At 44.7% G+C, this 27,436-nt stretch overlaps 1 protein-coding gene across 4 annotated transcripts; it reads left to right on the top strand.

Annotated features, from left to right (window-relative positions):
• Window positions 1–21: 21 nt before the first annotated feature.
• mrm1 (mitochondrial rRNA methyltransferase 1 homolog (S. cerevisiae)) lies at window positions 22–17,297 on the top strand. 4 transcript variants are annotated; one of them, XM_027023756.2, is made up of 7 exons: window positions 22–182; window positions 522–1,367; window positions 1,580–1,673; window positions 1,911–2,031; window positions 2,122–2,241; window positions 2,384–2,435; window positions 17,226–17,297. In XM_027023756.2, exons 2-6 carry the CDS (start codon window positions 553–555, stop codon window positions 2,425–2,427), a joined length of 1,194 nt encoding a protein of 397 aa, XP_026879557.2. In that variant the 5' UTR covers window positions 22–182; window positions 522–552; the 3' UTR covers window positions 2,428–2,435; window positions 17,226–17,297. The 4 variants fall into 4 exon arrangements, with proteins under 4 accessions (XP_026879557.2, XP_026879556.2, XP_035382632.1 ...); XM_027023755.2 differs by lacking the exon at window positions 17,226–17,297 and adding an exon at window positions 3,814–4,017; XM_035526739.1 differs by lacking the exon at window positions 17,226–17,297 and having other exon boundaries at window positions 2,384–2,846.
• Window positions 17,298–27,436: the final 10,139 nt, after the last annotated feature.

The raw sequence follows: 27,436 nt of genomic DNA, 5'->3' as shown, positions 1-27,436 counted from the left end.
GTGCGCATGCGCCGCAAGGGCTCGGCGATTGTCAAAACACTGGTTATGGATCAGTATTATTAAATTGTAAAGCGATAACTATAGCCTATAAGCAGTGACCCCCAACTGATCTTGGAACGGCATCCCGGAACTACTGTTTGCAACGAAAGCGCGCTCTTACTACAGACCCACATGCCTCACATGTAAGTGATTTGCAGTCGGAGTTAACGAACCAGCTAACGCTAGTTGTCAAGCAGTGTAGTGTTTATACGGAATGGATATGTTACGAACAAGAAATGCATGGTTTTGTCTAAGTAGCTTCCTCCTATGATATCTGACTTTTTTAACGTTACGCATACTGAAGGGCCAACAGCTAGCTAAACTAACTTACCTAGCCACTACTGTTGCGTTCATGCAAATACATGTTGTAGTTTGTCAGTTTTTGTGGAACTGCGTCAACAAGCGGGTTGTTAATCTTCCATCAAAGCGGAACTGTAAAAGGATAAAATACTGACCTATTTGTAATTATTACACTGTTACAGATAAATCCTACAGACCTTACTTCAACTAATAATGTGGAAAGCAGTGTGCAGATGCTCCGGTATTATAAGAAATAATGGATATTCGTCAAGGGAGATGTTATTAATAGTAATGTTCTCTGGTGGTACCCAACATGCTACTTATCACGCCACCAAAAGGCTTCTTTGGCCACGAGACGCTGGTTACAATCTATCTGAGCGGTCGAAACGTAATCCTTTCGCATCCTCTGGTAATCATTCAAGGACTACTGTTTTTCCATCAACAAAAAGATCGCAAAGAGAGCCCATGTCACCTCCCTTTTTTGAGAGGAGGTCTAGAGCCGAGAGCAGAGTGTCCTCGGACCTTCGCAAGCTCAGTCAGGAAGACTGGGAGGAAGCGGGAACTGCAAAGCTTGTCAAGGGCAGCCAAAAGGGTAGGGCTGCTCGCGCCCGGCTTGGGGGAGACAAACAGGACGAGATGGTGTTCGGTGTGGCCCCTTGTCTGCTGGCCCTGAGTCAGGGCAGACGGAACCCAAGTAGGCTCTTTGTGAAGAACGCAGAGGGGCGGCCAAGGGAAGCTGTGCAGAAGGTTTGCGAGGCAGCTCTGAGCCGCGGAGTTCCCATTCAACGTGCCACCAAGCGGGAGCTGGAGAAGATGACCAGCAGCGTGGTCCACCAGGGGGTGTGCCTTCAGGCAAGCGCCCTTGGCTTCGTCACTGAGGAAAAGCCCACCAGCCCTCAGCCAGGCAGACACCGGCATCCACTGTGGCTCATCCTGGATGGAGTGCAGGATCCAATGAACCTCGGTTCCATTCTCCGTTCTGCCTATTTTCTTGGAGTGGACAGAGTAGCTAGTAGCATTCGGAACAGGTTTGTGTGTATGTTTTTTTTTAAAGAGTGGGTCTTAATTTCTATTTATGCATAATATGTTATGACAGATATTAGGTAGAAACATTTTTGCTTATTGCATATTTTTCATATGTGAAGTGACAATAGCCTCTTTGGACTTCCTTATGATCACTGTGTCTCAGCTTTAAATATTACCAATAATGTGTTTAAATGTGTTCTTTGTGTTCTCCCAGTTGCCCACTAACCCCAGTGGTGAGCAAAGCCAGTTCAGGGGTGATGGAGATCATTGACGTGTATGGCTATGATAACTTGTCTGATATAATAAAGGTAGAGGATTTTCAGCACACTTACACAGGCCTTCCATTTTTAGCCTGTAGAGGGTAGACACGAGTCAGACAAGATTTGTTTAACACTTTGAATAGTTTTGTTCCTGTATCTGTGAAGGACCTAAATCCCAAAACTGACTTGTATGCTTTACCAGTTCCCTGATACATGTCCATTCCACTCATTTCATCTGAACTCCACTTCCCCGCCTGATGATGCGGTTGTGTTCTAACACCGCAGGTGAAACTAGGGCAGGGATGGCAGGTGATTGGCACCATCGGGTCCGTGGAGGCCAGCTCCGGCGCCTCCATCGTGCCGTGCTCCAACTTCGAGATGTCCAAACCCTCACTGCTACTCATGGGTGTGTCTCTATGCAAGTTTGCCATGGAACTGCGAGTGCCTTTGCACGTGTCCATCCCTCGTCCGCCAACGTCTCCCCATGTGCTTGCAGGTGGTGAGGGTTACGGCCTGTCTCGTGACCTGCGGGAGCTGTGTGACGTCTGGCTCACCATTCCTCCCCGAAGAGACCTGCACCCCGCCGTTGACTCCCTTAATGTCTCTGTAGCCACAGGTGTGCTAGCATCGCTCTCCTAACGGTTGCAATAAATCAAGTTGCGTGGCATGCTAGCCCAGCAAGCCATAGCTGCTGTGCAATAGACTTTATTTCGTTTAAAGTTGAGTTTTAATTCTTACTTGCCTCTTTGTCCCACCAGGAATCCTCCTGCATTCTCTCCTCTCCTCACGCACAGCTGCCTGACGATGCTGGTAATGGTTTATTTACTTGGACTGTCTCCTATTTGCTCCCTGCAGCGTTTAATGACTGGATTAGTTCATCAATTAGGCATCAGGAAGCCGGAGAGGACCCATTGATCAGGAAGTGGAGACTGCTGATGCTTTCTCAGCTTGTGGTTTGCCAGTGTCTTTTTGTAAGAAAATAGCAAAACATGGAATGTTGAGAGCTCTTATGCACAAACGGTGTGATGTGACTTGCTTGACTGCCAAGTTACAAAGTGTTATTTGCATTATCATAAAGTTAAAACCTGTTTGTATGTATTCTTTCAATGAATCAATGTGGTTTAGTATTTCTTCTCAGATCTAGACTCTTATGAGGAGGGGAAGAGACACACTATTACATTGAGAATTGGCTAAAAGTGGGTGAAAATAAAATGTAACCAAGACAAACCAAAAAGGTTTTAATTAAGTGGTACTCATCACTGTTACTGGCCAAACACACAGAATCTTTGTGGTCTCTAATATTTGTAAAGATTGTTTTATATAAGACTTAGCAGTTTCTTATTTAAAACAATTTATTTTCGTCTTAATGATCGAGCTGTAACCTTTTATCTGCAGTACAGCAGGTCTGTCAACAGGTGGCACTGCACGCCAGCGCTCCTCTTACAGCTGCAAGACGTTTATCTCAAGCATCTTTCTCGTTTCCCTTTTGTCACTGATCTGTGTTCAGTTTCGTGGGTCCCACGATATTTAAAGGATAGGACGCGGGCGATTACGGCTGATCCTGGGCCAGAAGCCCACAAGGGTGACTTTAAGATGAAGTACAGCGAAATACCTTTGCTTCCTTTAGCATTTTGTGTACTGGGTATTGGCTAAAGAGCGAACGGAGGACACAGAATGGGACAGTCCACAATTAAACGAGAACAGCCTCCGCAGGCAAGCCCGCAGAGAGCAGGGACAGGACGATTAACCCGCTAATACCGAAGGCCATTAGACCTCTCAGTATCTCTCTTTTTAGCCTTGGGGCAGCTAGGGAGAACGAGACGTTAGAGGAGACAGTTTAACGTAATGACCCATTTTGTGATTTTTACAAGGGAGAGTGATTTGCAGCATCGTGTGAGGACGACAGCCCTTCTCAGATTTGTCAGAGTCGTGCGAGTTAGCCCATGTAAAATGGTTCCGTCTTTTGCCTAGGAGCGTTCCATAGCCCGTCCGAGGCATTAATAATTACAAAGGGTAGATTAAACACCAAAATGTCTAGTTCTCGTGTGGACTTCCTAGATGCACCCTTCGGTCGTACAGGCCCTGCAGATTCGCACCGTTTTCGCCGTTAGCCAACATTCAAAACTTAGATCCAGACATTAACAGTTAGTAGTTGTCTATCATTCTCGTACTTTGAATTTGTCCATAGGTTGTCAGCTCCGGTTATGAGGGTTCCTCCCGTTACTCCGGAGCTGGAGCTGCCTGGTGCTACCATAACACTGCCAACCTCCCCACCCTCAGACCGCGCTCCCGTTAATCCGCTTAATATGCAACGGCGGGCGGCGAGGGAACGGAACAGCGGAGCGTGAAACCGCTCGGCTGGACCTGCCAGCTCCGGAGGTGGAGGCTTGAGGCAGGAACCGGCGGGGGTCACGCAGCAGGTTCCGGAAACAGAACATCCGAATTGACGTGCAGTATGGCTCAGCCGCGCGAGAAAGGACAATTTTGTCTTGAATGTGTTGAATTTTGTAGTGCTTAGACTAAGCCCTTTTCTGTGCAGAATGGCTTGGAGGTTATTAGCAGTGTATTGTACCACAATATAACTAAATTGTAAGTTCAGGTCAAGCATTAACCTGTACTGAATGTTTTTCAGTTGGGGAAAAACTGAAGTTCAAAGTGACACGCCCCCCGCCTTCCTTCTCTGCCACACTCACCCATTCATTCACACCTCCCTCTGTGACCCCTGCATGCAAAATGTGGCAACTCCCTCACACAATTGAAAATTCTTTTTTCATAAATTTCCTATGGCCATGTTTTAGTTCATTATAGATGGTGAGCTATTAGCTAATTTGCTCAGTGCAAGTTCCCAGGAGGACTGGCAGGGCAACAGGGTGCCGTGTGTGTGCTAAACTAATGCTAGGCCGAGAGGAAAATGATCACTGCAAACTGGTGCTTAAACAGCTTTGAAATGTGCTCCTTCATTTTTGGTTGGATTGATGGGTATTGAGCCTTTTTTTAGTTGATTGGAAGTGGGTGTGTATCGATACATAATTTAGGCAGATATTAAAGAACCTTTGGACAAACCAAACCTACATTAATGCGCTTTATAAAAAGACAAAGCCCTATTATCCCCTCGCTTATACTTTTTAGTTATCTTTGGTCTTTACTAGTTAATTAGAAACTATATAATTCCAGTCTTCTCGTCTTCACAATTTTCTCCATTTCAAAGTTGCAATGGAAGCAGAGCAGCAAGAAGCTTGCATGTCTGGGCGGAGTGTAGAGAAAGCGCTTCTCCCAAACTAACCCTCAACCATTTTTGTTGCTTCTCATAACTAAAGAACATCCAGGACTTGTTAGCAGATTATCTGATGGCTTTGTCTCCCTCAGTTTTTAGAGTGGTAGTTGGGGGCAGTTTGAATGGGCACTCAACATGATTTTAAAATCTATATTGTTACTTATGCCTCAAGCCTGAAGAAATAAGCCCAAACTGTTCTTTCTTTGGTTTTGGCCCAGCTACCCTTTGATGTCCAGCTCTTTAAGGTTCCCAGCATTTTTGCGAATGGCAGGCTTCCAGTTGGGCGCTATCATTCCCTGGCCCTCAATGCTGCTTCTCCAGGTTGAGACGTTAGCCCAGGGCTGTGTGGCGTGTCTCACCACTGTGTTCGTGGGCTGTCACTGGGAGCGACAGCCCAGGGAAACCATTTGGCACAAAACAAAGGAACGGCTGGCAGGCGGCTTCTCTCTCTCTCTCTCTCTCTCTCTCTCTCTCTCTCTCTCTCTCTCTCTCTCTCTCTCTCTCTCTCTCTCTCTCTCTCTCTCTCTCTCTCTCTCTCTCTCTCTCTCTCTCTCTCTCTCTCTCTCTCTCTCTCTCTCTCTCTCTCTCTCTCTCTCTCTCTCTCTCATATTTCCCTTTGCTTCTCCTGCCCACAGGAGGTGAAGGCTTCCCTAATGTGCCAAATTACTGAAACACTTGTAAACAAATACTGTCTGGATTGATGCCATGCAGAGAGGTCTAGTCCTAAAATGCCTGTGTATAGCTGTCATGATGTCTTCCTATCATACGGGGGCAATGCTAGAAACTAGTTATCATATCTTGTCATTTTACTAGGTTATATTATATATTGTTACTGATTTAAAAAAAAAAGTAAATTGTTGTTTTATACTATGTGAGCTTCAAGCTGTGTATTTCTAGTTAAGATTTCTAAGAGTGTAAGGTGTTTTATTTCAGAAGCTATTCTGACATTCAGTCATTGCCATATTCAAAGTTTTCTGAGAATTGGAAACATTGAGCAGTGAACAATCTGTGTGTGTGTGTGTGTGTGTGTGTGTGTGTGTGTGTGTGTGTGCAGACGTGCATGCGTGTGAGTATGTGCACCAGAGAGAGACGGTTAGACGGTAATGCAGCATGACACCTCTGAAAATGAGACTGCGGTTGCCATGGCGAAGAGCCAGAAGGGCACAGGCCCTCCAGGGGGGCGGGGCAGCACGCGCCCGTGAACGGTGTTTGATTAGTATTTAGATGGTGTGCTCACCCCAGGTCCACCTTGGCCCAGTCGCCCCACGCGCTGACCGTGGTTCATGGCCGCCACCTTGGCAGGCGTGTGGGGGTGAGGGGTGTTCAGATGACGTACTGTTACCACACTGCAGGACATGCAGTACTCTCACATTCTGTCCGACACTCTTTCAGCAAAGCTCCATTGAGGCTTCAAGGAACCCTGCTTAATGGTTTAAATAGTAACTAACTAGAAATAAATACTGACTAAACAGAGACAGTGACTGAGTGGTACACAGTGACAATTTTTTTTAAGACTTATGAAGGCCAAATGGCTTTTGTGATGTATATGGTATGAGTGCTCCTATTAGCCCTCGAGGTGCTGACACAGCACACAGCCAGCGATGAGGCTGAACTTGCTCTCTTCTTCTCTGTTCTCTTTGATGGACTGTGGATGGCTTGTCTATCAGGCCAAGCATGGGGGTGGAGTGGGGGGTTGCGTGTGCATCACAGCCCTGCGGTCAGACGCTGAGCGGGCGGCAGCAACGTAGCAGATCTACCCAGGGGCTGTTTGACGAATCAATGACCAACACTGGCGATAGTCGTAACAGAGACCTGGAGGGATTGGCATGCATCACTCCCAACATGGCACTGCAGAGATAAAGCCAGAGTGGCCAGTACTACAGAGCGTGATCTATATATCCCTGCTTCAGGTGATAAAATGAAGGCGAACACAGCAGATGTAGGATCCGTCCATACAATGCACTCCAGTACTGTGCATCCATGTCTTGGTCAGTGATATGCCAAAACATATGGATGAGAGGATTGAAAGTGTAAGGCACATTATTGACCATATTTAAGAGGGGGCATGGTTGCTGAAGGCTGACGTATGTGCCCTCCATCAATCCTTCCCTGTCCCTTCCTCTGGCCCTGGCCTCTCGTGGCATACATCATGATTCCTCCATAATAGCTCCTCTGTCTGCTATTCAGGGAAGTGTCACCCTCATCGATCCATACCCCCCCCCCCCCCCCCGACACACACACACACACACACACACACACACATACCTCGAGCGAAATCACCAGTGAACATCTCTGATCTTAAATTCGTGGCATGCTGAATACAGTTTATTTTAGCTCACCTAAATGGCAGTTTACAAGAAGCAAAGGAGAGCACATGATGGCTAATTGCTTGGAGATTACGATGTCTGCAGGGTGCTGTTGGGCACCTGTTGATTTGGGTATGGAACAACATAGGCAAATAGAGGCAAATGATCAGATAAAAATGATAGGGCAGTGGTAGCTCAGTGGTTAAGGTACTTGACTTGTAATTGGAAGGTTGCTAGTTCAAGCCCTGCCACTGCCAAGTTGTCACTGTTGGGCCCCTGAGCAAGGCCATTAACCCTCAATTGCTCAAGTTGTATTCAGACATAATTGTAAGTCACTTTGGATAAAAGTATCAGCTCAATGCCATAAATGTAAATGAGTAGTAAATAAATGTAAATTCAGTGTTCACTACATACACTGCATCTTTCTTGATCCAGATGGCATGCTGGATTGAGAGTGTTCAGTCCACTGAGCATCCATCTTTGCACTTCACACCAGCTCTTTAAAAGGGGCAGCGTGACCACGTCTAGAGGGTGAGAGAGAAGGCCGCGAGGCAGATTAATGTAAAGAAAGGGACCCGGAGGCACCCACATCCAATTACCGCGTGGCTGTGCCATTGTGCCAGGTGTGGGGAATTAATGGCCATAGCAGCCGCCCTCTCCCCAGGGCTAGTTTCAGCACCATGCCACCCACTGGCGTGACCACAACTAGCGTTGAGCGAATGGCCAGTGAGAAATGGGTAACGGTGCTAACGTGCCAGGGGGTGATCCAGCCGTCTGGGCATGTGGGACAGCACTCATTATGAGTGCTTTTGAAGTATGATGCTCTTGATGTATTTATGTTAAAGTTTTGTTTGTTTAATTGTTTAATGCTCATTGGATTTGTTTGGCCACATGTTTAGCTAGGTTTCCATGGTGCCAAAATGAGCTGTCTAACTGAAAATTTCCTATAGGTGCAATTGTGGGGTGGGGGGTATTTTGATCAGATTGCCTTCGACACTGCCATTTGCTAAACATGCCTCTGATGCATGGCTGATTGGTTGTGGTAAATATTTAATATTGCACCTTCTGATTGGCTAATTAGATATCAATATTGGATGCTTTTGGCAGCAGGCATTATCAAGAAGGGTTCTTCCAGTCCTTTGATTAATTTGTCCAAAGTGAAAGCCTAATTGTTGTCTCCATAATCTGTCCATTTGTATTCCAAGATCTCTGACATTAGAGTGCCATTTGTTTTTTTATATGGCTTAATGGCAGTTTAGGAAAGAAGCCCGCTACCCTCTGGGATATGAACACCCAGCCTTTCTTTCACACTGACATGCAGGAGAATTCCAGGTTTGTACAGATGTATGCACAGCCTTTGTTTTAAGGTGCAGTTTGGAGACTAATGTCTGGACATGTGAAAGAATCGTTTTGGTTCTCTCAGCTAACTACTGCAACACAGTAGTTTCCACTCGCTTGCTTGTTACCTTGCAGCCATAACACTCAGCTCACGCTGAACCCAGACTGTTCAGTCTCGCACAGGAGCGTGTGCAGTGGTTCCTGTGCTGTGGTGAGGACAGGGCTCTATATTGATTAGCTCTCCTCATCGACTCCCCACCACAGCCCTGATTTACGAGGGTCTGTTATTTGTAAATTAGCTCTCGAGTCTGTCTTTCCTGCCCACCGTATGCAGCCAAATGGCCTCCTTTCCTTCTGTGCCAGATTTCACTCCACAGGCCATTATGGCCTTCATGGTCTTTTTGCATGTTGTGGTCATTGCTTAGTGGTGGATGCGATTTTTCTCTGAGCATCTTTAAGGTTTTCTGGCTGTGCAGCAGACATGGATGTTTGTTGTTTGTTGTTTTCTACCAATTAACAGATAAACACTTGATTCTTCACATTGATAGTACCGTGTCCACATAACATTCATTGCTGACTTTTTTTTTGTAATGTTCCCAGCTCTGCTCCTGGGTTGTAATTTACCTGTTCTAACACTCATGATTCGACTCAGTGCTTCTTAATCAACTAATTACCCTTATCGGGTGTGTTGAAGCTGCAGTGAACACTGAAACACGCAGGTCAGGGGTACTGCCATGACCGGCAGAGGGAAGAGCTGAACTATATGGGACCTCAGCATACAAATCAGGAGCCCTTTTGTACTCCTGCCTCTGACTCAACATAAGGACCCCACTGGCTGCCATTACAGAGGAGTCCTGTAAATGTAGTGGAGGGAGTTAATGGAGAATAGCTAAAAAAGGAAATCTGGATAGTGCTCCCCCAGAGAAGCATGGAACCCCCAGCCTCCCATACCCTTCCGTCCTTAATGGCCCGAGACGGCAGGGGGGTCTTGAACGGCCCCATCAGGTGGGGTCCCCTCTATTTAACCCTCTTGCAGTTCATTATCACACCCCAGTCAGTCAGTCAGCTAACTGGGAGAAGAGAGATCCGGTGGCACAGTGGGGAGAGGTTTACACTCCAAATGGCTTCCAGTTCCTAGATTAAGCCTAGTCAAATCTAAAGCCCTGTAAATTGTATGGTTAATTGTGATTTTCCACTAGGAAATCCTTGTTCAAGACTAAGATTGTTCTGTATCTGGAATTGGATTCGAGTGTAATCAGGATCGTTTCTCTAATTTTTTGTATTGTTTTGTTTGTTTGTTTTTTCCACATTTTGCATTTGACAATGCTCCACTCAGCAATTAATATAGCTAAGCATTTTTGGGAATGCCAGAGGGCTTTGTTTTCAATACCACTGTACACATTTTGCCACAGAGCACTGCCAGAAGATGCTTTTTATCTCTGGAGTGGTTAAACCGATGTGAAATCCTGAATTCGCTGCTGGCATGGCTCCCTGGCTGCCAGGTTGGGGTTGGCAGCGAGCGGCTGGGTAATCCTGGCGTCTGGCAGGCTGGGGCTGAGATTTCCCGACTGCAGCTGGCATGGCGTCCTCCCATTCACCTGCTGCATGCTCACAGCTGCCCGACAGCGATCTCACCCTGCTTGCTCATTACATGCATCGCAGGGCACATGGGGGTTCTGGGTACCTGAGCCCATTTGGCGGTCTGATTCAAATCTCATGATTTGGCTAAAAAAAACTGAGAAAGGGGGAAATGTGGTTATGAAATGTCTGTGAAGCACGTCATGTTGCTTCAGTGCTGTAACCAAACTAGACATCGTTTTTCCATAACCCAGCACAGAGAATGAACTAGGTCTTACTGTGTACCCATGGGCTGCATAGAATCTAGGCGTTCAATTGTGCAGCCCTGCATTTGTGTCAACCCGAAACAATAACTTTAATGAATGTAATTTATTTAATAGGGTCACTAGGAATAAAAAGAAAAAAATTCTTCTATTTCCCTTGTCCCTAGGCAAACACCATTCTAATTTCTTTCCCAACATCCATCTACACTGAAAAAGCCTTTTAATGTTTCGTATCTTATTAGGGATTAATTGGAAGAGTACTGTATTTATGCAAATAGCAGAGATTTCATTTCTAGACCTCAATCTTCGTTTATATACAGTGAAGACAATTTCAAGTAGAAATGAACAGATAGAAAACTGTATCTTGAAGACTTCAACAAAAGGCTTAAATCACTACCACTAAACAGTAAGAAAAAGTGAAAAAATGTAAAATTATACCTAAATTTGTTTCCCATATTATGAGTGTATTATATGCTCCGTCAGTCGCCGACCTCACCATGTCCTTCATACACTGTTTCAGCAGGAGGGGTTGTCACTGTACTGGGGGTCATGTGACTACGGCAGGAAATATGGCCGTCCTCAGCAGCAAAGGCTATGCATGGAGCGGGAGAGTTATGAGCGCTTTCACTGTATGGCAAGATGAAGGCAGAGGTCAGGGATATTGATGGCGGCTTGGCCCGGGTTCCTCTTACCTTTGAGGCAGGGAGCAGGGTGACGAGGGTGCTTCATCAAAGTCTTTGTCGTGGGTTAATGTATTAATTGTCTGGTAAACATGGCCCCGGGGAAAGGGGCTGTTGTGACTGGGGTTTTTGGAGACTGACCTCAAACCGGAAAGATGGTCTGTTGAGTCTGGAAGGACCCACCTTTTCTTCAGTCTGCTCAAGAGGCTTGTTGTCTAAGCAAAGTAGCAGAAAAACTTCAGCTGTGGACAGCATCAGCTTTGCAGCCACTAGGAGGGGCTTTAATGCACTCACCATCTACACTACACACAACACCATGTAGTAATGGAGCATTTATAAGGCAAGTCTACACAGGTCTACATGAACATTACAGTGTATGCAACACCGTAAAGTAACAGAGAACAGCACGTATACACAGGTCCACATCAATATCTGCAGTATCTGGAACACCATGCAGTATTGGAGAGCAGCAAGGCTACACAGGTCTTCATTAACATCTGCACATCTGTACATGCAACACCATGCAGTTACAGAGAACAGCAAGTCTACACAAACATCTACAGTACAGACAACACCATGCAATAACAGAGAACAGCAAGTCTACACAGATCCACATGAAGCTTTGGGTACTTAACGACACCCCTACAGCTTTAATGTTTAAAACTTTAAAAAAAAAAAAAACTTGCCTAGTGTCTATTGTCCATGCTAGCCAAACTGTTAAAGCATTCTAATATCGCTACTGCATAGCATTATTTGTTCAATTTGTAGTGTTTTCCCTGGAACAGGAGCATGGGAGGGAGTGGGGGGGTGCCACTTGCCTGTTCCACTTGTAAGTGATCTGTTGAATTCAGTCATTGGTCACAAGCACTGTCGTGGTGTAAGCAGTAATGTGCCATAAAATGAATGTTTCAGTTCCTGGGTTTGTATTGGCAGGCACATCTAATCGATCTGCTTCTGGAGAATAAGTAACTCAATTGGATTTTACCATGGGGCAAAGCACTGCATATGCTCCCTAACGTTCAATTTTTCTGTCCTATTATGTCGCTCGTTTCAGCTTATGAACAGCTTTATTGTAAATACAGGAGGAAATAAATAGGACAACACTGGTACACAGTGATTTTGTGTGACATGCTTGTGGGTTGTTTTTTTTTTTTTTTTTTTTTTTTTTTTTGGTATTAAATAAGCCTCTTATTGGTTGAAGCCAGTTCTTCATGCTGATTGGAGATTATATTATTTCAGGTTCCATTTTAACAGAATTTGAATTTAACAAATTTTGAAAGTAGAAGTTGTCACTGTGGACACAATCACAAATTCTATCCTGATTTCAGCACCTTGAGTTTAGTGCTTGTCTCCTTGATTACATTATCCATAAGCTGGTCCGATCCAGCGTGTTCAAGCACCATTACCTCTACAGGCTTGTCTAGTGTTAAACACGCGACTTTCATAAACATGCTCGAGCCTTCAGTTGATTCCTATCAAGTTTTACATTTATATTCACCATTCATCAACGACTTCATCTGTGGTCTAAAGATGCTTGCGTGTGTCTCTTGACATTGTTAACTGAGCTTTGAGGTCATGAGGCTTGTAGTCAGATGTAAGAATGGCTTCTTCATTTACTATGCCCCAAGTCCTCGTAAAATACTTCCACGGAAGTACATTTTTGATTCATATCTCATACTATATATCCACATGTAGTTTTCTAGAGAAATGTTACTGTAACAGAGGATCTACGCAGGCCCTGACCTATACTACCACCCCTCCATAGAGAGGGTCCAGCTAAGGGTCTCTTCATGCTCTTCTCCCTTTTTAGAGCACCATCAGCCATTTGTAATTGCCATAATGGTGGTAACGTTGTATCAGTCTGAGTGGCATAAGCATCTCAATGAGGTGTCTCTCTATTGGAGTGCTCTTCCTGTTAATTAGGCAGAATTGATTTCAGGGCCCAAGAGAGTGATGCTGATACTCCTTAATCTACTAATTAATCACAGGTGTTCAGGCAAATTAAGAGCACTACAGTTTAGACTTTATCAAAGCAGTCAATAACTATGGCATTGCAATACATCTGTTAATATAGAATAGCTCCTGGGAAAAAAAAAAGCTGGGAAAAACTCAAACAAATAAATAAATAAATAAACACGAGTTGATTTATAGAATTACTACTACTTGTACATAGATGACTAGTTTTATACTTATATTCAAATTCACGACTGTATAAAAGCGGTCATCACACTTTAAAAAGGAGAAAATTATCGACATTCAAAAAAAGATCGTTCATCTTCATTTGCTTATCACAACCCAAAACAAAACATTTTTAGAAGAACCAATCTGTAAAATTAAAAAAATATATACAAAACACAATATAAGTACACTAACAAGTCGCCAAACCGCAGCAAATTGCCCGCCACTCAAAACGGCAGAATGGAGAGCTGTTTGCCGTTAGCAAAATAGAGAGGTGATTATGGCAGATTGCGGTTGCCGCGCCGCGCGCTTCCTCTTCACCTGTACCTTTACAGCCGCGTGACTGTGTCCGGCTAGCTTCCTTTGGGATAATGAGTGTTTACACAGCCATGTCCCGCCACGACGCGTTACGTCGGCCCATCATCCCCAATTACGCCACTTATTGATTCCACCACGTCCTGAACGGCGCCGACAACGCTCGCTACCGGTCGTTTAAGTTGTTGAACAGTGAAAATTTCTGAATTGCCCTTACCTGAATGGCACTTGCTGTGCGTCTCTTATGCTATAATGTGGCCATAATGTGTCCCCTTAAAGGGGGAAGATTTTTTTTTTTTCCCCACTGCAATTTTGCGCGTAACAAAAGGCACGCAGATACAGACTGCGAACAAAGCAAGCTGCTACAGAGAGACATTCGCCGCAGTCAGTAGGATTTAAGTGGGTAATTTTGGCACTGTTCTGGTGTTCGGGAAAAGTAGGCAACGTTGTTTCAGTGTGTCCTCTTTTTTCTTTTTCTTTTTTAAGCAGAATGGGCTACTGAATCACAGCGCAACAAAACTAGGTCTAGACACATTTTGTCAGCCCTCAGGAGAAGCTACTATAGATTTTACGCGACTGTCATGTTCAAAAGTGAACAGGATAATTATTAGCTTGTTGGTACATTTGAAATGGCTTTCACACATATCACAAAATTCCACCTTACTAGTACTTAACAAAGCCTCACGATTCAGTAGGCTACAGTAAACATGCATAGAAGTAGCCCAGTCGTCCTTCTTCAGCTGAAACTCTGTCTCTGTGTGTGTGTGTGTGTGTGTGTGTGTGTGTGTGTGTTTGTGTGTGTGTGTGTGTGTGTGTGTGTGTGTGTGTGTGTGTGTGTGTGTGTGTGTGAGATGTGGCTCTAATCCAACAAGGAAAGCACAGCCTACCCGAGATCAGGCTTTTTTTTTACCAGAAAGCTCTGTCTCCAAAGCCTCTCATCACACGCACGCACGCACGCACACACGCACGCAGCAGAGAGGAAAGGCAGAGGCAGCCGCTCTGCGGCGCCTGCTCAGCGTGGAGCATTCCCACTCTAATAACGGAGAAACGAACAGGCGCTGCCGCGCCGATGTGTGTCACTCCCTAATTTAATTACGTTTCGATGGGGTGCAGCGTATGTGTGTTTAAACCCTGCTAGGGTGATTTTACTCCAGGCGCAGAATGTCTAAACGAAGACAGTGTGTGCGACGGTGTGGTAAGACCTGAGGTGATCTGCCGATGTTTCTGAAGAAGCACAGGTGTGAGCTGTATCTGTTCCAGTATTTCTTGGCTTTTATGACATGCACAAAATTATTTACATCAGTCAGATTTTCTGACATCAGTCTGTGTAACTGGGCACACTTTGCAATTATTACTTATAGTGCTGTTGTCTCAGAAATGAATTAAACCTAATTTTGGACTAAATTGCCATGCCAGTAGTGAATTATCATTCAAAATATTCTTTAGTCTAGTCTAGTCTATATTCTAGGCTTAATCTGGAAAGCTGATATTATTAAATGGTTCAGAATAATCCAAGGAAGAAGTTTTATCTGTTAAGTAATGAAAGAATAGAAGCCCACAGAGTGACGCAGGGTACCTGACATAGCGCCCTTTTTTGTGGGATACATCTGATGGTCTATGCTGCATTTTAAGATGACCTTGTATGGTAACATTGTTCTCTACACATGCTGGTATTAACAAACCCTCCTGAAGCAGCAGTGTCAGACATGCCCCTGATGAACTAGTGAGAGCACAGATCTCAGATGGGACCATGGGACAATAGCATTTATATGCGTCATCCTACTTGGCATTTAGAGAGCAGTGGCTCTTTTGGTGTTGACATGTGCATTGTGCTGTCAGACTAGCAAGCAAGTTACCACTGGGGAAGATTTATTCACCATAGTAGAATAGGGTAATATCACGCTTGTGCTTAATCAAACCCATCACATTGTTATTACAAAGTGTATTAGGGGGTTAAAGGTTTGGAACGGTTCCTCATAATGTTCAGTCACAGCTGCCAAATTCAGTTTCACACCTTCCTTAAGCATATTAAACACTGTACTGACTGCTGGTTACACAAGTGCATGTGTGTTTTTTTTAATAATAAAAAGAAATGTTTACTAGTATACTGCATAGTGTACATACATGCTTATGTTCTATGCATTTGGCTGCTACTCATGACACGCAACACACAAATACAACATGCTTACCATACATTATTTTTATAACTTCAAAAAAATATGGCAACACTAAAAACATAAAGTAACACAGAAGAAACAGTGGGAAGACATGGCAACACCACAGCACAATCACTCAGGTGCGTCACAGAGTAACACTTCTGTGTCTCTCTCCTCCAGCTTTCGTTGTTCTCACAGCTGGAGCTCGCGTGCTGGCGAGGTTTCCATTAACACCTCAGCCACGGCCTCTAACGAGGGAACGCCAGGTACTAATTTCCGGCCTGCACTGATGAGGCCAACCTAACAGAGCTCCAGAGGAGCCCGTTACAGCCGAGAGTCCGCTGTCCAGGGAGCTTGCTTAGAGGGAAAGGGGTGCCATTTCCTTTCCATTCAAGGAGAATTATTTTTGTTATCCTGAGCTGTGATAGAAACACCTGTAAAATTGGACTTGGGATCTGTGTGATATTCATACACACTTCGAATTTATGTTATGTAAATTTTAGTATAACATTCACATAAATATTTACGTTGGGATTAAATATGTATGAAAGTATTCACATTCCTTAAACGGTGCTGTTGTGGACTGAAAATGTTCAGCTGCTTTCTACATCATGGGCTTCATGACTTAAGTGTTATAGACTATCAGACTTGTGCAGTTTTCTTGTTTACTTGCACTAAGATGCTTCTGCATAACATGAAAGGCTCAATAATTAGTTCACAAGAACATTTTAATCTGTCAAAATCACACCTTTTTCACTTGGTTTCATTGTGAGTAATGCACTGATGGTCCAGGAGCATGACAATGCATGAGGATTACACGCCATTCTCTGTTGAAAAAGTTCACCAGAATTGAAGTCTTGATGGAACATACTCTGACGTCACCATTCATCACAGAAGGAAGCATTCTTTGAGGGTTAGCTTGGAGACATCATTTATATATAACTGATAAAAACATGACTGGTAAAAACTTTCTGGCTAAAATGAAGCACTGTCGCAGATTTTCTCAGTCCTGGCCCTGAAGAACCCTACTCCTGTCCTGCAAATTTTAGAGTACTCCATCTCAAAGCAGGATCTGTAAAATGCCTGGAGCAGAACTCCTGCAGGACCCTGATTAAGAAACTGCACTATAGATTATGAAAACTGATAAGTACTGCATTGCTACAGTTTCGTATTGGTGTAGTTAGGAGTTGCATTCACTTGTTTTCAAAATGAATTCCACAAAGATGTCTACAGCAAGCCAGCAGTGTGCATAAGGACTTTTTCAGGTGCAGAAATGTCTTTGTGAACTCGTCCTGAGGCTCCAAGCTTTGTCGGGAATGGCAGAGCAGTAACATGGCACATCCCCTGGACAGAGTTGGGAACCATCTGCTCGACATAACCACACTTGTGATGTTTCCTCACTTTGCTTTCAACCATCAGAGGGATTACACCTCAAGCCTCAATGCAAAGTCATTTTCCTTGCTATTGTGTTTTAATAATAAAGAACTCCTTTGGCATTTATGTCTCTTTTAGCTTGTCCTGGTGATCCCATCTGCATGTGACCGTGGAAGGTGCCGAGTGGGTTGACCCACAATGGAGCGAACTGCACTTCGAGCCTGTTGCCATGCCGACGGAAGCCCCAGGAGCTCCTCCACCAAGACCCCTGGGGCAGGTGAAGGAGACCCCCCCCCCCCGGAGACCACACCCCCCTGTTGGGTGTTGGGGAGCAGCCGAGTCCTCCTCTCCAGCCCCGGTCCCTGAATCAGGATTAACCTGCTACACCCGGCCACAATAGTAACACATGTCCTCCTATCCGCCTGTGGCCCATTCACACCCGCTTTACTCCAACTCTAATAAGGATTATCCGTAATGAGCCGTAAGGAGTTAAGCTTGAATGAAGACCTCCTTAACCGGGCGCCTACTGCATTCTAGGCCTGTTGAGGACCCCCTCCCCCCGGTCCCATTCCCTCGCCGGCCTCCCCTGTGTGTTTGAACACAACATGTAATCCCCTTCAGAATCAAAGGTGGGCCGCTCGTATGAATATAGATCTGCCGAGAGCTTTGTGGAGGGCTCTCGCTGCCATCTGCCCTCCTGCTTCTCACCTGCTCCCAGCTCTCTCTCTCCCCTCACTTGCTCTCTCACTCTCTTCAGGCCCCCTTACACTTTCTTTTTCTTTCGTACATGTTCATCTGCTATGATTTTTCCTGCAAGGGTGTGACTCATTGCCTTATTCACATCCTAGGAAGGCTTTTGATCAAAGTCGGATTAAGGAGCTCATGACTTGTGGAGTTACACCATTTTGCTCTTGTGCTTTGCAGGGAAAGTGGTAGCATTTTCTAGTGTGTTGACCCTTTTTATTCATTCAATTCAGGCACCCCACACCTCCAATGTGTACCTCTCTCTCTCGCTGATGTCATGTGGCAGTGGACGTCCCAGGTGGCTGCCTTTGCTCTGACCTGTTCTCCACAGATCCCTTGTTCCCCCCATGTCCCTCCTCTCCAGTTATCCAGTACTTCAGAGGTTGTTTTTAGCCAATCCATGAGATGATTGGAAATTCATGTGGCACCACTACCGTGCTTCTCCTTCTTCCTCGCCCATGTCTTCTGACCCTGACGCCAAAATGAGTTGAGGGTCAGACTATGGAGCCATGCTTATGGTATATACATTGACTGATCTGCACACGTAAACATATACTTGAAATGACATTTATTTATAATGTTGTAGGAATAGTTATTTCTAATAATCAGACCTTGTGTTACAGAGATGTCATGGATGTAAAGATATCAGGAGACCTGAACTCAGAAAAGAGATGTGTCGGGTCTGACACGTAAAGAGGAGTCTCTGGGCTCTGCCTCACTCTTGCTGTGCTGGGATGCCCAGTCACACCCAAAGGCCACAAAGTTACACTCTGACGTTGTTCAACCAGTCACACACAAGGGCACTATGTTATACTCTGATGTTGTTCAACCAGTCCTACCCAAGGGTACTACTTTACACTATGATGTGGTTCTAACAGTCATTGGTTCAGCAACCCACATCTGTTTGCCCTGCCTGCCACGTGTGCCCGTTTACCCTACTGCACACTGCCCAAGACCAACCATTCATTCTGACAGATGTTTGAAAGATACCTGCTTTGCTCTTTGTACCATGACACTCAGTTCACAAATGCAACCAGTTCAAAAAAACACCAACCATGTGGCCTCCAATTGGACAGTTGACATTCTGAAACGATCTCGCAAATCCTTAAAAAATTTGATATCTTGCTACAGGTGTGGGGGGCCACCTCTACTTCAACCTGAGAGATCATTTTTATTGATACTTTTATTGGTTTGTGCAACTCTGAAAAATGTGATAGCCTACTATAGGTTACTACTTGAATTGCTGATTGAAAGCAGCTGAAACAAAGATGGTGTACTCCATGGCATTTAGTGAACTAAGTGAATCAAGGAAAAAAAACAACAACAAACATAGCCATACAACAAAAGAGTAAAAGTCTGACGGAGTCGGTTCTGACAGAGTAGGTTCTCTACTGCTCTCCACTTTATTCACTATTTCTTTGGCAGCCTTTAGTCTGCCCCAATACAGGCAATGGATTCTGACACGAATTAGCCCCAGATGGAGTGATACATGCTCGTCCTTAGGGATTTAGGGGTGGGGCCTTTATCCCACACTCCTCTCTGCCCTCCACTCTCTGAAGCAGCGCCGCTTTCTCTCTCCCGTGTCCGTCTCTCCTATGTCCATCCACTGTCCTGCTCACTGCCTGCCATAGGCGCAGAGCCAAACTTGTGCGTGGAGTCAGGGTGAGCAATCCACTGGCCAAAGTGTCAGATGTTATTGCAGAATGACAATCAAGAGATGCAGCATGCTTATGTGATTTTGCTAGGAACCAGGCACAGACAGGGCTCAAGAACTGCTAATGGCTGTTCTTTCTCCATGCCAGTCACAGGTTACTGGGAACTTCAAGTTTGCACGTTGCTAGCCAAGATAGAGCATAGATTTAAATCTACTTTAAATAAATCTAAAGACAAATTACTAACAACTAACATGTCAACCAAATTAGACAATTCTCAAATATTTTTTTGTAGTAGTAAAACATAGATTATGTAGAGATTCTATATAGTTTCTATAATTCAGAATATATAAAATGTATGCATAGACAAATAGATTATGTATTCTGAATATTCCACCTGCTCGGCAACTACCTAAGAAATCCTTAGATGCTCCTCATCCTTGTCCTCACACCCTCTGCTCCTCAATCGGCCATAATATCCTATTAATGAACACTCTAAATTCAAAGTCAGCCGCTCATTTTCGTGGGTGGTGGCAGAGTTAAGGGGGGGAATTGGCCCGTCTTTATTAATACTCAGATGAATGAGAGAAGCCGGAGGCCAAGGGCGGACCACCCCTCAACCAGCCGGGGAATTTTATGTACGATTTCTGCACTCCCTTCTGCCTATGTGTGTCACTTCTCTTAAGAAACGCAGTTTTAGGGGTCACAGCCGTTTTCTTCTGCGGTGGCGCTGGCTGTCAGCGCCGGCTTCTCCTTCTCCTTCAGTGCTGGCTTTCCTTTTACGCCCTGTCAGATCTGATTGAGATGGACACTTTCTCATGGCCTTTTAATCAGGGGTGATAATGGGCTCATTATGGATCATGGAACTGCTGTTTACTGTTGGGGAAACTGGTAGCTTAGTCCGACGGGCTGCCTGATGTCTGCATATGAGTGGCTGGAATGAGCTTACCGTCATGCCGAGAGGTGATATCACTGTTGGTCACTATGATAATCTTCTAATACAGTACTTTTCCTCAACAGTCTCTGTCATCTGTGATTGCTATGCCTACCAAAATTATCATGGATTTACCAAAACAGAAAAAAACTGAACTGAACTGAAAAAAAAAAAATTTAATGTGGGTTTCAACTTAATTTATCAAGAAAGTATATAAATGAATTGCTAATTGCTGCTTTCTGACAAAGAACCTAACGGGGCAAATCTTTACACACACACACACACACACACACACACTCCTTATCCTCATCCGGCATTGTCCCTGTCACTCTCCCTGGGGGAGCAGGGGCTGTTCTCCCTGCAGCGGTGGCGTGAAGGAGGGGAAGAGCAGCTCCCTTATCTGACCCATCTCCAGAGTGCAGTATCAGCTCTGTACAACACACACACACACACACACACACACACACCCTGAGCACCATCCTGCCAGTCAGCACAGACCAGCGACACAATCTGTGTTTGGTGAATCAGCTCTCATTCACCGCCCCCCCCCACACACACACACACAGTCTCTGTCCCTCTTCTCTCTCTGCCTCTGCTCTCTTTCTCACTCTCTGGCAGGAAGCCCCCAGAGAAGCCTCAGGGTCTGCAGCTAATCAATGCCGTGCAAATAGTTTTATTGACATGACAAATGTTACATCTGCATTGCCAGGGAAGATTTGGACAAACTGTGTACCTAGGGCGAGAATGCCAGAATATAACTGCTTCGGTGAGAGCTGTCTAAAGAAGTTTGGCTTTTGGGGTGGGGGGTGTGTGTGATGTCACCAAATGGCAGAGGATCTCTTAGTCATTGCCTGGTATTCTGTGTAACCATGAGAGTTTAGAAACATACCTGCGACTAGCAACTTAGGAGAGATCTACTAGCAGTACGCCTCTCATAAGTTACTCTCCTGGGACTGTGGTGTGCCTATGCAGTTTAACTCGAACAGCAAAAGGTTTCTGTTTGTAATACCGCTGATGTGAACTTCTCCCAAGTCTGCACAGCCTCTAAGTTCCACATCTTGGAGAAAGATGGCTTCCTTGTTTGGTGTTTCTGCAAGTCGGTCTCGACTTTCTCAATAGGAGACTTGAGATCGATCTGCGCCAACATGCGTAGTGGTCAGTTCTATACCACTATATGACATTATATGACTGAAACAAAAGTGAACCGATCGAGGGGCCCTCTTTCGTGGAGCCAGTGCGTCTGTAACTATGCATCTGTATTTGAAGGGCACAAATTGAGCTTCCGAGCTTTGCGTCTGTGTGTGTGTGTGTGTGTGTGTGTCTGGGGTTCCAGTTCCTGCCTCTTCTGTTGCCTCTCCAGAGTGTGAGTGCTGAATCGAGGAGTGATGTGCGGGCAGACAAGGCGTTTGCCACTCATCTGAAGTGCCCCCTCTCCGATCTTTCATTTGTATGTGTATGTGTGTGTGTGTGCGCACATGTGTGTATATGTGTGTTAGCAGGAACTTGTTGCACCTGTCTTGGTCTTGGATTCAGTCTGTTAAGGTGCAGTAAGGACTTAGTCCTATATCAAATGTTGTAAAGCAATTATAGAGTTGGATCTGTCCTCTTTTGACCTGTTATCACTGTACATTTAGTAATAATGAGTCAAAGTCAGTATACATTGTACATCTGTAACGATGAGCGGTAAGGAGGCGGACGCATGTGCGGAGAAGAGCGAGATTTATTATTGGCAAATCCAAAATCAGAGTCCTTAGGGCGATCCATATAGCCTATACAGAGCGTACGAGGATACATTATCAAGCGAACAAAAAACACGAAGGCAAACAGGGGAAGCAGGATATAACAGAGGCTAGGAAACACGAAGGCTATGATAACAAAACAGGCTAACAAACGAAGGCTTGGAAACAGACCAGCTTTCAAACATCCAGACATTAAACCAAACACACCTAATACAAAGGCAACCATCAAACAAACAATGATCAGCCCAGACACAGGGCACACGACAGGGTTTAAATACATTAACATAAGGTAGAAACGAAGGACAGGTGTGGAAAATCAAACGAGGGGCGGAGAAAATGAAACTATGGCATGGAACTAAAATACACAAGACAGGGAAAACACGGAAGCTGGGAGGAACTATCGTGACAACATCAGTGAAGTTCTGTGTTAACAGTAAGTCTGATACATCCATGGTCATGTCTGTTATATATACTGGTTATCCTATGCATTACGTGTCTGTCCTGTGTCTTTCTCTTCATCTCTCTTCCTCATCATTCATGTTGCAAATGCACTCTGATGGTCTGGAATAATTCAATTAACAAATGACCATCCATATTTGATTAAGGCCTTAATAATCGCTGGCCCCGGCCAGATAACTTTCGATAACTGCCCTGTAAAAGATAATTCACTTTTGAAAGTAATTACACAGTGCTATTAGGGTACCAGTGATAGACTTCTACCATTCATTTGTAAGCAATTTGTAGAATCTTTAACTATAAGTTACTTTAGCTTATGAGATTAAGCCCCCCTCCACCAGATAAATGGTGATTTAATTAACACTGTATTAACTTCTTGTTTCAGTACATGAATATATTTATATGAATGTCTGTATGGATAGTTCTATTGTGAGAATTCTTTTGATGGGCCTACACCCATCAAGAAATTATGGATATTATTTAGAATGAATATTTATTCAGAGATGTCCACATAATATCTAATGTTTATATTTTTGCCATTCTACGATCTGCTCAGAACAAATATGAGAGGAACGACCAGAACACTCTTCCGTTTCAGCACTCCTCTGTCATGACTTTAGTAGCTCACTAGTGCTAATCCAGGGAACATTCAACACTGGAGGCCCAAGAACGTCAGAGAAAAACTGGAGATGGCCATGTGGCTGACAGCCGTGGTGCCCGGCAGAGCCTGTGTCACTCAGCCCGTCTCTTCTGGGGCCGTGAGTCTTGGGAGCTCGGTGGGACACCCGAGCTGCTGTGGACCGGCAGAGTCGGGCTGGTCGAGTTTCCCCCTCTGCACGTTCCAGTCCCACACCGAGAGACTGGAGCACCCAAACAAAGCCCTTGGTCGGCTGGGGTCCAGTCGGAGGATCAGCTGGGCTATTAACACTAGCCCTGGCTCTCCTCACACCTCCACCCTGGCATAGCTGGGCTGCCACTTGCTCTGCACCTACCCCATCATATTTTCTACATAATGTGTGGTTCTAATGCTATTTTTTTCCACCCATTAGATGCAATATTTATTTTAATTGGAGAAGACAATAGATCTTGCCAACAAGGAAACATGCAAAATGCTGTCAGTATATTCCAATATCTAAGTAAAATCATTTTAATATATATTTAATATGTTATATTTTTGTATGATTCTGTACATATTAACCTCTGGGATTTATTATGTGATGCTTTTTTTTTCCTGAATGGGAATCAGTGATTATCATCGATTATGTCTTTTATAGGAAGAAAATTGAGTGGTTTGGGTGTTCCTTTCTCTGTGATTATTAGGAGCTTGACATGAACTCCCACTGGCATGAGCAGCAGTCTGCCTCTCTCAGTGACTGTGCAGTAGTCCTATTAGTGCCCAGAGTGATCAGACGGTTCCGGATCCTCGAGGATCAAGGTGCAACTGCGTTGACGTTCCCTCTCAAACTGGCCAGTTAATGATGGACAGCTACGCAATTGTTCCGTTAGGCTTCTTCACCCATGCATCATAACAGATTAGGACATTACCTCCTGAAAGGGCTGGAGATGCTGTGGGGATAGGTCCCGAGAAAGGACATGTCCTGGATGAGCGTGTGCAGGTGTTCACTTGTGTCTCAGATACTTTGGTTTAAGTGTGCATGATGAACCTTTAAAATGCTGACTGCATCTTTTAAAAAAAAAACCTCCCTCCCCCAGACTTCCCCACCCCCTGAGCATCCGAGCATGCTCCAGTCTCAGTCGTTTTGCTCCTGACCCAAGCGACTGTACTTGGCTCACTGAACCATGCCTGTTTGAGGTGAATGGAGGTGGAGGGTTGGGGGGTTCAACATTAGGCAACTTGATTTCCCCATCATCCTTTCGATGAGAGCAAGAGCCAGAGTGAGAGAAAGAGAGAGAGTGTGTGTGTGTGTGTGTGTGTGTGTGTGTGTGTGTGAGAGAGAGAGAGAGAGAGCTGGGGCAAGAGAGACACTGTCAAGGGAGTGGGAGGAAAGGCACTGATATCACTTGTCATAGTGACTCAGATGACATGAAAGCAATGTCCAGTGTGGTAGATAAGGCTGTTGATGAATGACTCGAAGGAGGCTCACTGGCCAGCTGAGGGCCCATGCACTTCCAAAAGGAGTGGGAGAGGAGCAGGAGAGGAGTGGGAGGCAGAATTTGGGGGTCTGGGAGATGGGGGAGGCATGGAGGGATGGAAATGAAAAAAGCCACTGAAGTGTTGGGAAATACACTTCGGTGTGTATTTGTTCATCTGTGTGTGTGTGTGTGTGTGTGTGTGTGTGTGTGTGTGTGTGTGTGTGTGTGTGTGTGTGTGTGTGTGTATGATAAAGTTATATATTTGTTATTACAAGAAAATGAAATAAAAACAATATGGCTCATTGACATAATCTTCAAAAATTATATGGCAACCTAATGATACAAATAAATGTTTGTAATAATCCCACTATATAAAAAATGAAGCATAAAAGTACTTCAAAAATAACATTTCAGCTCTAAACTTCATTGTCTCCTCACATTCTCGCTTTCAAGTTTGAGTGTGCTTATACAGGTGCAAGTATGTTTATGCATATGCATATGTGTGTATAAGTGTGAGTGTGTGTCTGTGCATGCCAGCGTGAGTTTATGCTAATGGCCTTGAGGGGGCATTCTGGGAGGGTGGGGTAGTGGCTCTCCTAACGGCTTTTTGAATGAGATGAATGGCTTACAGATGGCCCACTCAATATATTGAAATGAGACATGCAAAGACAGGGCGGGGCATACGCAAGAAGGGGGCTGGCCCAGCAGCTGGGCACCTGTCTGTCTTGCGTCAGACATACGCAAGCACATAATACACAAACACCACACGCACACAGTCACAACCTAATGGCATAATACATAAGAACCTGCAGCCAAATATCAACCAGCAAACAGAAGCACATAATCGGTCTATTAACCCAACAAGCTGCTGTGTGCAGGCCAGAGTCTTTAGCTTGTGTTTAGCTCTGTGTAGTCTTGCAGTGGTTAATGCTAGTCAGTGCAGACAGCCGTTTTATGAAACAAACAGCTACTGCAGACCACTGCAGTACAGTGCAGGTAACCAGTCCATATCTGATATTATGAAACGTTGGTTGCTGACTTTGCGGTGTTGAAGTCACAGTTCACTTAGCAAACAGCTACCACTGAACTTGCCATTTGTATATTAAACCTGTTTGAGGACAAAAATGTCATTTTCATTCTTTCTTATAGGCTTTCTGTCTTTATCATTCAAAAATTGGAGCACACGGAGTCTGGCTGCCCAGGTGAACCTCCTCTGCTGTCATTGGCGAGGTCACCTTCTGAGGTCAAAGGTCAGGCAAGGGTCAGGGCAGGGGTTAGAGGTCAGAGAGTGGCCGTCGATGAGGGGAATGGAAGGGGTATCCTTGCAGGGTTGAGACAGTGAACTGCTCACTTTGCCATCAGGGTGATAGATGCATTCTGTCGGGTGCCGTGCCCCTGACCCTGTACCTGTGCCCAGCTCAGACCAGAAAAAAATGAATGACGGGCAGATGATGAGACCATGTGCAGGGGGAGGTGAAGCTCAAACATGGATAGAGACTTTCTCCTTCTGTCCTTTTTAATAATGGGATGGAAGCCATCCCTCTCTCTTTCTCTCTCTTTCTCTCTCTTTCTTTCTCTTGTCTGTCATCTTGGCCTTGCTTATCTTCTGTGGGCACCTTCTTTCGCGCACACACACAAACATGAATGCACATACACACACTTTCTCCTGTCAGAAAGTTTTTTTTGTTTGTTTTTATTAATATAAGGACACACTGTCTTTGCTAGGTTCCATAAATGTGATAAAACCTTTTGGAATAGAGTACAAGATTTAAGAAGAATAAAATAATAATTGTAATAGTAATAGAAAGGTGGTAGTAATAGTAAATGTAATAATACTTTTAACAGTTAACAAAACCTGTTATTGCACAGCCTTTGAATTTGTACAGTTTGTGATTTTATGGCAGCCTTCTGTGGGTTTTATATTCATCTTTTCAAAATTCCTGTCCAACTCATGAGTGGAATAATCCACGTAATCCGTTCGTATGCTGTTAACGCATTCCAGCCCTCTGATATTCAATCAGTGTAGATTATATTTACCCAAGGTCCAGGATCTCCATTCATGGGATGAAAAACATCCCAAATGTGATTATGGAGATGAGGGATTAGCACAGAGATGAGTCGAGGGTAATGCATGGTAATGACCTGACAGGAATATGCCGTCCCCCTCATTAGCATATCTTAAAGAGCAGACAGGTGTGGCAGGGCAGAGCGCAAAAAGGAAGACCAGCGGACAGTGATAAGAGGCTGTAGGGCTTCAGCATGCCAGTGGATGCTGGTGATAATATGGACATGATCTCCCACTCACACACTCCCTCCCCCCTTCTCTCTCTCTCCTTCCCTCTCTCTCTCTGTCACTCTCTCTGTTTTTTGTTCCTCTTCCTTCTTATCTCCCAGGGGCACACATGTACACACAGGCACGCTCAGAAACACACACACACACACACACACATGCACGTGCATGCACATGCATGCACGCACGCTCACTGGGAACACTGGTGACATTCATCATTGATTATAAAGATACACACACACACACGTGCACGTGCACACACATTCAGAATATGATGTACTGCGTTGGTAGTTCAACAGTGCTGTGTAGAAACTGGTGAGGGAAACAGATAAATCACAGCATGAGTATTATGTTACAGTTTCTCTGTCTCACACACAAACACACACACATGCACATAGACCCATGAATATCCCTTGCACATAATGCATCATTTTATCTGC

Source organism: Electrophorus electricus, chromosome 6 (genome assembly GCF_013358815.1).
Source record: "Electrophorus electricus isolate fEleEle1 chromosome 6, fEleEle1.pri, whole genome shotgun sequence".
Taxonomy (NCBI): Eukaryota; Metazoa; Chordata; class Actinopteri; order Gymnotiformes; family Gymnotidae; genus Electrophorus; species Electrophorus electricus.
The sequence above is the reverse complement of the archived record's forward strand: the minus strand, read 5'-3'. Positions and strand labels throughout refer to the sequence as shown.